Genomic DNA, 11,200 nt, shown 5'->3' with positions numbered 1-11,200 from the left:
TGCTGGCCAGAATTCTCTACTCTCTGCGGCACAGGCTAGGGCTACTTATGATCCTAACATTTAGAGGCAGAGTTAAAGCCCAGCAGACTCATTTGCAGATGCGGGGCGGTGGGTTTGGAGCGGGTGCTCCTGCAATGTTTCCTTTCCCCACACACACACTTTTAAAAGAACTAACGAAATGGCTAAAGGGAGTTCAGAGCAAGCAGATTTCGCTCTGACAAGTCCATTTTAATCAGAATCCAGCCCTTCTGGGCAGTGCTGGCTGGAGAAGACAAGCCCCTTCTCGTGACTCCGTGTCCTAACAGTCCCCAAGAGAGGGGGGTCCCACTGCCCTGTCCTCAACTCTCGAGACAACAAAGCTGCTTCCCTCCATCCCCGTCGCCTGAGAATCACCTACCCCACCCAGGCCTGTCTGCGTGCCCCTCTCTCCCGCCCCGGGGTTCCGGGCTCGGACAGGCGCCCCCCGCGGGACAGATGTCCGGGGAAGGCGGGCCACGGGCACCGGGGACTCTCCCCGGCTCCTTCAGGCACTGAGGGGGAAAGCGGGGCCGGGCTTTGGAGGAGTCCGGCGCGGGGGTCCCGCCGGGGGTCTTGGGGTCAGCGGGCGCCCCGTCGGCAGACCGTGGAGGAGCGAGGGGCAGGGGCGGGGGGCGACGGGATGCAGACCGTCTAGAGCCAGCATGGAGGGGAAGTCCTTGCAGTTGGAGACGCCCGTGGAGTCGGTAACGCACATCTTCCAAAGGTTGGCCCAATAGGTGGCGGTGGTGATGACCGTGCCGTCGATGGTGGACACCTTCCAATAGTCGGTGGGCAGCGTGGAGGACACCAGCACCCAGCCGGAGATGGAAACCATGAAGGCAATGATCTCCGACGCCGTGCTCGCCATGCCGCCCGCAGTAGCAGGGCTCGCTCTCGCGCACCTGCTCGGCGCCGCGACCCCCGCGAGCCCAGCCGCGCGGCTCCGCCCCCTCAGCCCCCGCCCACCCCCGAAGGTGTCCCTTCCCCCACTGACTAAAGCCCGCCCCCCCCCCCCCCCCCGCCGCTGCAGGCCCGGCGCTAGGGGGCGCGCGCGCGGACCCCAGGACGCGCCCTCCGGGGCAGAGAAGGCTCGCGGGGAGCTTTTACGGTCGCCACCTGGGTTCTCTCGAGCCAGCTGGCCCGGCGCCCGCGGTCTGGAGGAACGCACGCCTGCGCGTCCCTGTGGCCCCCCTCCCCCCGGCGCCCGCATCCCCGGGGCCGAGGCACAGCCGAGATCGGCTCTCCTGTTGGACAGACTGGCAGCCGGAGGTGGACAACTTGCTGCGTTCGGGCCCTCTCCCCTCCCCTCCCCAGCTCTACCCATTGGCAATAGCTTGGCTTCTAGGATACCTTGTAAAAGCAGAGCAGAAAAAGCCTTTTGTGTGCCTGGAAAGGACACCAACTGCTAACGCAGCCCTTGGCCCGCTGAACTCAAGGTTTAGTGCCACGCTCTTTTGGGTGACCCAGTTCGGCTTGTCAAGGAGGGATCACTGCGGTTCTGGACTCGAAGTCGGCCTTGCGCTAAAATTCTGCAGTCCCTTTTGACCCTGCGGTATGCGGAAGGTCACTGTCAGGAGGTGCGTGGCACAAACCTAAATTCAGAACAGCAGCCTATGGAGAGCAAAGGCTGCGTCGGGGCTTTCTTTACAGTCCTGGTCGTGACTGTTCCAGCCACAATGCTGGCCTGCTGATACCAACGTACTACACGTAGGACGTGCATTTAAGACGTTTCTCCTGTGGGTCCCTTCCAGCTGCCAGTTCTGAGTCTCTTCTATGAGCCGATGGGCTGTCACAGCTGCTCTGTATCTTGTTTAACTTTTTTTTTACCACCTCCACCTTTTGCACCTAATTGAGGAATAAGCCTATCCCTTCATTGCTGTTTCAAAGCAAACTTAAAGATCAGGGTGTACTTTTGGCTCCAGAGTTCACACAGTTGAGCATAAATGAGAGAAAAAAGACTCTCACTTTATTATGGGTTTATTATTTGTCCGTCTAAAGGTCTTGCAGTTCGTGGTATGAACTTTCAGGATTTAGTTCTTCCCCAAAGTAACCAAGGTCTAAAATCTCTAAATCAGATCTGCTATAATAACGCTAGTTGCTAACCCCCAAATTTCAGGGACACTTTGGTTCATTGTGAAGAGTTTCTCAATTCCCCTTTGTCACTTAAAAAAACAAAACAAAACAAAACAAAATTGGTACAGAATGAAATTAGAGGTGATTCAACATCTGTGAAGAAGAGAGGAGGTTGAATTACAGAAACATCAAGATAGATTTGGGAGGACCATTGGAGATTGTATGGATATACTCCACACTCAACAAACCATCCTATTTCTTTTTGGACTTCTGAATTTTATTTTTTATACAGCAGGTTCTTATTAGTTATCTATTTTATACATATTAGTGTATACATGTCAATCCCAACCTCCCAATTCAACCCACCACCACCACCTGCCCCCCCACCCCCCACCACTTTCCCCCCTTGGTGTCCATACGTTTGTTCTCTACATCTGCGTCTCTATTTCTGCCCTGCAAACCGGTTCATCTGGACCATTTTTCTAGGTCCCACATATATGCGTTAATATGTGATATTTCTTTTTCTCTTTCTGACTTACTTCACTCTGTATGACAGTCTCTAGATCCATCCACGTCTCTACAAATGACCCAATATCGTTCCTTTTTATGGCAGAGTAATAGTCCATTGTATATATGTATCACATCTTTGTCCATTTGTCTGTTGAAGGGCATTTAGGTTGCTTCCATGACCTGGCTATTATAAATAGTGCTGCAATGAACATTGGGGTGCATGTGTCTTTTTGAATTATGGTAGTGGGATTGCTGGGTCATATGGTAATTCTATTTTTAGTTTTTTAAGGAACCTCCATACTGTTCTCCATAGTGGCTGTATCGATTGACATTCCCACCAACAGTGCAAGAGGGTTCCCTTTTCTCCACACCCTCTCCAGCATTTGTTGTTGGTAGATTTTCTGATGATGCCCATTCTAACTGGTGTGAGGTGATACCTCATTGTACTTTTGATTTGAATTTCTCTAATAATTATTGATGTTGAGCAGCTTTTCATGTCCTTCTTGGCCATCTGTGTGTCTTCTTTGGAGAAATGTCTATTTAGGTCTTCATCCCACTTTTTGATTGGGTTGTTTGTTTTTTTAATATTGAGCTGCATGAGCTGTTTATATATTTTGGAGATTAATCCTTTGTCCGTTGATTCATTTGCAAATATTTTCTCCCATTCTGAGGGTTGTCTTTTCATCTTGTTTGTAGTTTCCTTTGCTTTGCAAAAGCTTTTAAGTTTCATTAGGTCCCATTTGTTTATTTTTATTTTTATTTCTGTTACTCTAGGAGGTCAATCATCCTATTTCTAGAGATAATATTCAGTTCATGCTCTCACCTTCTGGACTTTAGATTCAGTGCATGGCAAGGTGTGTGTTCTGGTTCTGTTTTGTACTGACAGCCTTTTAGCAAGTTTTTGTTTCTATTGAGCCCAAATCTGGCTGTCTTTAACATCCATCCAACTGCCATGATTTGCACTGAGACAACACAGGTAAGTCCTACTTTTGGGCCATGCAGCAGCTCTTGGGAAGTGTATTTGTGTGTGCATGGCCATCTCACGGCTTGTGTGAATGGGAATACGGGTGAAGACCCGTTTGCTTAGTGGGTTGCAGACATAATTCCACTACTGTAATCCTCTTGGTCCCAGCTTGTCCTGTTGTGTCATGTTGGGTTCATGGGAGGGTCAAGCTTAACACTAGTTTGGGAAGCACCTACCTAACCTCATCCTTCTCATCTTCCCTTCTATTCAAGTCAGTCACCTTTGAGTATTGACAACAAGTGTCCTCTATTCTTTTGTATGATTTGCCTTTTTAAAGTGCTTTTATTGTCTTGGTTTCTGGTCCTCCAGCATACTTCCACTATTATTTCTGTGCCTTATTTCTTTCTGAACGATATGCTTATTTCTAATCCAATTTACTATTCAGACAACACAAGAAGTCGTGAACCAGGACATTCCTATGGAGTTTCCTAAAGTTAAAATTTGCACAAATGTTGGTTTCATACTTTATTTCCTGGTCTTGTTTGAGTGTCTTTGTTTGCTTGTGTCTTCCTCATAGTAGTTTCTCACTAAAATTGTTGATTCGTTTTTTTGCAAGACAAAACCCTGACTTACTTTTGACACAAAAAAGTCTAGTGTTGTGACCTTGAAGACTCATGCAGCTCCTAATTTATCAACAGATTGGTTGTGAATTCCATTGTTTGGAACCAAAGGTATATTGTTTTACAAAAAGAACTGTGAAGATTGATTCGGTGTTTCAGACCATTCCCCCCAAATTTAACAGATAATGTAGTTTTACCTATTGTACTTAAAATATCCACAAACCCACCGTTGCAACATAGCTTCCAAACAAATTCTGAATTCTAACTTGAACCTCCAAGAAAGACCCTCTCTCTGCTGCATCACCAGACCCCCTCTCTCTGCTGCATCACCAGACCCCCTCTCTCTGCTGCATCACCAGACCGTTGAAGCCAGGATCTCTGGGGGTGGCTCTGGTAGTGATTTTTCCAAAGCTTCTAAGGTACAGCCAGGTTGGAAACCACAGCACTGATCAGTTGAGATGCATGTATATGTGTATAAACAGTCAATTAAGCAAACCAGATGGTGTGTGTTATAGAGAAAAAGAATATTCATCCGTTGGTTGAAAACTTTGAGAAAAGAAATATTCTTTTACTGTAGAGATGGTAACACACAGCTTCAACTTAAAAGGGTTGAAAATACCACAAACAACCCATAAATTATGACCTGGGTGGCAGCACTATTAGTTCTTTTGCCAGCTGAAACAGACTAGGGTCGTCATGCCTGTGGACTTGATTAATTTTCTTTTATTCTCTGTCTGTTCTGTGAGGTTTGACAGCCCCAAACTTCTCTTCCCTGGCATGTACTGCATATTAACTACAGAGAGTTACATTTAGAGCCCACAAGTGCCTGACCAAAGGATGAAAAATGTTAACTTTCTTTAATACCTAAAGAATATTATGTAAGGAATCAAGCATTTACTTTAGAATGTCTTATATCTTAAGCTTTTCAAAACTAGTTTAGTCAGAAGAAACCGCATAATCCAACATAAGAATGTCCAGAAAAGGAAAATAGACCGAACAGATTTTTTAAAAAGAAGTAATGTATAAATGGCCTGTTTCACTTTAAGATTCTAGAGTCCCAAGTAACCTTTGCAGTTGATCTGCAAACCCATTTACAGAGTACCTTTCAACTGATAAATATTTCTTTATTTTCTTTAGGATTCAGTTCACTGAAATTTTTATTTAACTATTCATAAAAAACCATTCTTAATTTAAATATAAAAGTGAATACAGTTAGAAAGTTACTTCTCCAAATTATTCAAAGTAACATCTTAATTAACAATGACTTGGCCTTTACAAAAAACTGTAGTTTTTTTCCAATATGAAAAGTACTAATTTATCTATAATAAACTTGACATGAAGACATTTACTGTCCTGAAATATATTCTGAGCCTTTCCACTTTTGAGACCTAAACCACTGAGATTTAGCATTGGAAGTTATTTCTTTGGCATTGTTATGGTTATCAAGGAAAAATAGAGGATTCCCTCACCCCAGGGTCGTTCAGGAGTGAAACCAGTTTAGCCGACTAAACCAGAGATTTGCACAAATTCTTTGAGATTCAACTCACCTGCCAAACAACACAGGTGTGCCTTTCAACAGCTCAAGGATTTTCTAAGCATCAAATTTGGTTTCAGTATACATTAGCTCCTTCCTAGATTCCAGTGAGGTGGCATGCTGCTGATGAGGTGGGAAGAAACTAAAGTCCTGATAAATACGGTATTAACTAAAAAAACAACTTCTCAGGCGCCAAATATAGTTAAAGAAGACATTAACACCGATACTAAGATAGTAAAATAGCATATCTGTATTCTATTTCCTTCATTTTCTCTAACACTCTTAGTTTATCTTAATGCTCTACACTAATTCTATGATACTTGTAACTACTTAGCATGAAAGCTGCAGAGTAAGAGGAGTAGTTATGGGAATGGATACTCATGCTTATCATTGCATCATCGATGTGTGTATATATTTATAAATATTTTTTGCAAAGTATAAGGAAATAAACAGTGTCTTATTTTGACATCTGGTACCCTTTGAGGCTGTACTGCATCAGAAGATGCCATATATATCTTATGAACTTGTCTTTCATACATTCATTTGAAACACACTCATTCCCAATTCTTGTGACGGAGCAGGACCCCCTCCCCCAGAGCCTCTGCTGTAGCTCCTCTCTGAAGTACCCAGATAATAGTATCTCATGCATCTTTCCTGAGTTTTTCAGTTGCTCAAAACTACCACCAAATGGAATAAATTAACTACTTGATGATCATGAGCCCGCAGACCTACTGGTGCCTAAGGATTGATAAATTAGCCACTCTGTTACCTCACCATCAACCAATCAGAGAATTGTGCACGAGATGTTCACGTACCCTGTGACTCCACCCCCAACCTGGCCTTTAAAAATGCTTTGCTGAAACCCTTCCGAAGGTTTGGGGGTTTTTTTGGGTGTGAGTCCTCTGTCTCATTGCATGGCCCTGCAATAAAACTTTCTCTGCTCCAAACTCCGACTTTTCTACATTGTTCGGCCTCACTGTGCATTGGGCACATGAACTTGAACTTGGTGACATTCTGAGGTATGTTAGAACTGTCTAGATTTCTCTTGAACACCTGGAGAGGTAAGTTTGGGGCCCCAGCAGCTCACAGCTGTCTTGGTGAATACTCCTCCAGCCTGGAAAGACTCTCACTCTGGGATGCTGGAACTTTCTAGGGCTTGCAGATGGGTTGGTTGTATTTTGCTGGTCAATAAGCATCTTATGAGTATTAATTCAACCTACCCTCCCAGGTTGGGCAGCAAGTAAACCTATGTGTTTTAGGCAAGTCATTTAATTGCTCTGAGTTGCACCTTCCTCATTTGAAAAACGAAGGAGTTTTTTGTTTGTTTGTTTTTGCGGTACGCGGGCCTCTCACCGTTGTGGCCTCTCCCGTTGCGGAGCACAGGCTCCGGACGCGCAGGCTCAGCGGCCGTGGCTCACGGGCCCAGCCACTCCGCGGCATGTGGGATCTTCCCGGACCAGGGCACGAACCCGTGTCCCCTGCATCGGCAGGCGGACTCTCAACCACTGCGCCATCAGGGAAGCCCTATCTTTATTTTTTAGGAGAATGGCTTTTGTAATCAGAAACATTTGAACAGGGTACCTAATTTCCTCATTTAATTTCATTTTGTGACTATATCTTGTAATAGGTGAATTGAAGTTCATTAATATGCTGTTTAACAATGTCCTGAGCAATGCTAATTCATTATATCACAGTTTATATCTAGAATATTTTTCTTAAACTGTATATATGTGTGTGCATATGTATGTATATAGATATGTGTGTATAAATATGTGTTTAGGTACACACACAAAATAGGTGATTAGAGTACTCCCAGCTTCTCATTGCTTTAGGTCCTGTACTGGGCTCTCAGCCAGTCGGAGCTAACACAGCTGACTTCAATATGAATGCTTTAATGAGCACCCATCCTTCTACCTTGCTAGCCTGAATTGGGGGAGTTCTGTGGTGTGTGTTGTTTACTGGGCATGGCCTACCCTTCTTACGTTTGTTTTCTGATTGAAGTTTTGGCCCATATTAGCCGACAAAAGGTGTGCCACAATTCAGATGTTAAAATGCAAGTTGTTTTCCCCACTAGGTATTGCCATGTTGTTTCTGGAATGGCTGTACCCCGTGGCATGCTCACAGCAGTGCAGGATGGTTCTAGTTTTCTCATATTCTCCCCAAACTTATTTTATCTAACTACATAATTGTTACATTACTGTAAAACCCAAGTTTATCTATCTCCAAAGTTCATGTTCTTCTATTTAAATGATAAGTCATCCAAGTTTTGAAGACATTCAAAGACATGTTTTTAAAGATTAAACAGAAACACTATAAATTTGCAGACATTACTATAACCAAAGTTAAAAGATAAGTCATTATCTGAATATTTTTTGGTCCATTACTATTTATTGCTCTCCTCAGCCTCCTCTCTCCTGATTATAAGAGAAAAATAGGGGTGTGTTAAGAGAGAAATTTGGCATATTGCACTGAGGTGTCAGAGAAACAGGTATATATGTGTGTACATGTGTTTGTGAGTGTGCGTGTATCACATACACAAAGGGCTAAAGGAATAGAGGCTAAGATGAAAGTAGAAGGGAGACAAGAGTGACATGTAATAACAAAGGAAGATGTTTTCTCTGTAAAACATTGATTGGAAGTGAAGGTGATAAGGGTAGATGGCAAAGGGATTTTTAATATAAGCTTGTATGTCTGTGTGGAATGAGTGGGGAGGCGGGACCACTGACCAGCTCCTGCTTCATCGGGTCACTTTAGCCATCTCCATATATAGACATATATATCTGAGCATTGGAGATTTAATGCATCTAAAGAGCAATATTAGTGCTGTTCTTGTGTGTTTGGGTTGATGAGGAAAAGGTAGAACACAATGACTGAATTAGGCATTTGGGTCATATCAGCATGACCAACTTCTTTGCTTTTTTCGTTTTGAGTTAAATTGTCCAGGTGTTGGGAAAGAAACTTGTAACCACAATCTCCTCATCACCAAATAGTGTGTTTTAATTGCTAGGTGTGCCAAAAATGCAAGTTTTCTTGCCCACTGATTCTTGCCTTCAATTTCCTCTACCATATCCTTGAAGGCAACCCCAGCTGCCAGGGAACTTGCTGGAGGTGACTTTAAGGAAATGACTGAGAAAACAGGTGATCAGAGACGTTGGACATCACTGAAGCCTGGGACGAATGACCAATTATGGGAATAGTGGCCTAAAAAAGTGATAGCCAGGAAGTTGTTTTGACTTCTAGGGGTTTGAAGAGATTGGAGGAGCCAGTGTAAGAGGTTGGGATTCACTGCCGTGAGAAGATTAAACAGCCCGTAGAGTTCACCCAGGTTTTGCTCCTGTTTCGAAAACAGCATTATTCACTCGTTGAAACAAATCATAATGCACTTATTGAGTGCCTGTTATGCTCCAGGCATCATCCAACACAATGTAGACATGGTGAACAAAACACACAAAATCTCTGCCCTAACACATATGACATTGTACTGGAGGAAACAAATACAAGGTACAAAAAAGATTTAGTATAGCAGATGATATATGCTAAAGGGAAAACATAAGCCCGCAGGGAAGGGGGATGTTATGCAAAGGGTGTGGCGTGGGTAGGTGGGTTAAATTTTGGTTAGGTGGCCAGAGAAACTCTCCTTGAGAAGATGACTTTTGGGTAAAGACCTGACAGAAATGAGGGAGTGAGCCATGTGGATAGTTTCAGGCAGAGCATTTCTGGATAGCGAGCACATCTGACCTGACCAACACTGGGGAGGCTGGAGTGGCTGCAGCAGAGGGAATGAAGGGGAGGGTAGTGGGAGATGAGGACAGAGAGGTAATGGGGTGTCTGCGTGTGTCCATGTGTCTGTGCATTTCTGCGTGTGTGTGTGTCTGCTTGTGGGGAGGGGGGCAGGGGTGTATGTAAATCTGGGCAGCTCGTGGACAGCCCTGTAAGTCCTCATAACAACTCTGGCTTTTGCACTGAGTGTGACGGGATGACATTGGCAGGTTTTGTGAAGAGAGGGGATATCAGACTTGGGTTTTAGGATCACTCTGAGAAGAGCCTGAAGGCAAGTCAGTGCAATGGCAAGGACACCTGTTGGGAGGTGAGTTTAATAGTCCAGTTGAGTGATGATGGTGGCTTTGACCAGACTGGAAATGGGGTGGTAGGAAACGTCAAATTTTGTCTTTTGCATCCATTTGGAGGGTAGCGTTGACAAGATTTTGCTGATGACTGGCTGAGATGTATGAATGAAAAGGAGAAGTCAAGGAAGACACCAGGGGTTTGACCTCAGCCATTGGAAGGATAGAGTAGTTTCCTGAGATGAGGAAAGCTCTAGATGAGCGGGTTTGAGGTGAATATCAAGAGTTCATTCAGTTTTAGACACGTTGAGTTTGGGGTGCCCAGTAGACATCCAGGAGGAGAAGCCAAGTCGACAAATGAATCTACAAGATCAGGGCAGAGGTTCAATCTTAAAATGTACACTTTGGAGGCTCCTGTGGTTAGGTGGTATTTAAACCATGGAACTAGCCAGATCCTCTCTGGAAGGAGCGTAGATAGAAAAGAAAGAGTCTAGGAGGCAGGGAAGAACAAACAAAGACAGACGGCACAGCCACCTAGGTCAGAGAAAAAACAGGAGAGACAGTTCTGGAAGGCATGTGAAGAAACTGTTTAAAGAGGAAGAAATGGAGTGATGTCAGGCAATGCTGAGGATGAAGCCACGGGAGACTGAATAAGAAAGACCACGGAGGTCCCGGAGGTCCTTGATCGGAGCTGATTTGTGGAGAATGTGGGGCAAAAACCAGATGGGAGTAGGATCAGTGGACGGTGGGAGGGAGAAACGCAGCCAGGAAGAGGAAGGATCTCTTTAAAGAGAGGAGAGAAATGGCGCAGGGACTGGAAGGAAAGTGGGATCATGAAAGGCCGTTCTTTTTTTAAATTTTGTATTTTTTAAGATGAGAGAAATAACCACACTTTAGGGCTTCCTGTTGGCCTATAAGGTGCCTTTGTGTGAATTCAAAAAAGGTTCCCTTTCCCCTGTGTGGCTGCAATCCCACACCAGGGCACGCAGCTGGGAGAGCAGAGTGTGGGCCTCAAGTCCCACACCATAAGCAACCACTGTGCTGTCATGTGGTTAAACTCTATACGAAATAGAATTCTATAAAAATAGTTCACATGGAGCTTTTCCATCTACATTTATGTCTATTTGGCTTTGTACTAAAATACAGATTGGTTCCAGGACCGCGGATACCAAATCTGCGATCGCTCAAGTCTAGTAGTCTGCCCTCCATATCCGTGGATGTGCAACCCACGGATCCCGAGGGCCAACTGTCTAAGTCTTAGTTTGATGTCATTTAAAAACAATATGGTACACATGTTTTACAGTTCTAGAAAATGGGAGTTAGAAAGTACTTTGAAAACTATTTAGGGTCCCTGGTGGGGCGCAGTGGTTGAGAGTCCGCCTGCCGATGCAGGAGACGCGGGTTCGTGCCCCGGTCC

General features: G+C 44.6%; 1 protein-coding gene across 3 annotated transcripts in view; it reads right to left on the bottom strand.

The window, feature by feature from the left end:
- CLDN10 (claudin 10) overlaps positions 1 to 11,200 on the bottom strand; it is a 102,278-nt gene that overhangs the window by 21,496 nt on the left and 69,582 nt on the right. The window contains exon 1 of one of the 3 annotated variants that reach the window (XM_007469916.1): positions 667 to 895. The exons of the other annotated variants lie outside the window; for them this stretch is intronic. Coding sequence (XP_007469978.1) covers positions 667 to 886 — 220 coding nt within the window. The 5' untranslated portion in view covers positions 887 to 895. Of the gene's footprint in view, positions 1 to 666; positions 896 to 11,200 lie in introns of those variants that run through there. 3 annotated transcript variants of the gene reach the window in all.

Source organism: Lipotes vexillifer, unplaced genomic scaffold (assembly GCF_000442215.2).
Source record: "Lipotes vexillifer unplaced genomic scaffold, Lipotes_vexillifer_v1.1 scaffold1130, whole genome shotgun sequence".
Classification (NCBI taxonomy): Eukaryota; Metazoa; Chordata; class Mammalia; order Artiodactyla; family Lipotidae; genus Lipotes; species Lipotes vexillifer.
This window is presented reverse-complemented; position numbering and strand designations above follow the sequence as displayed.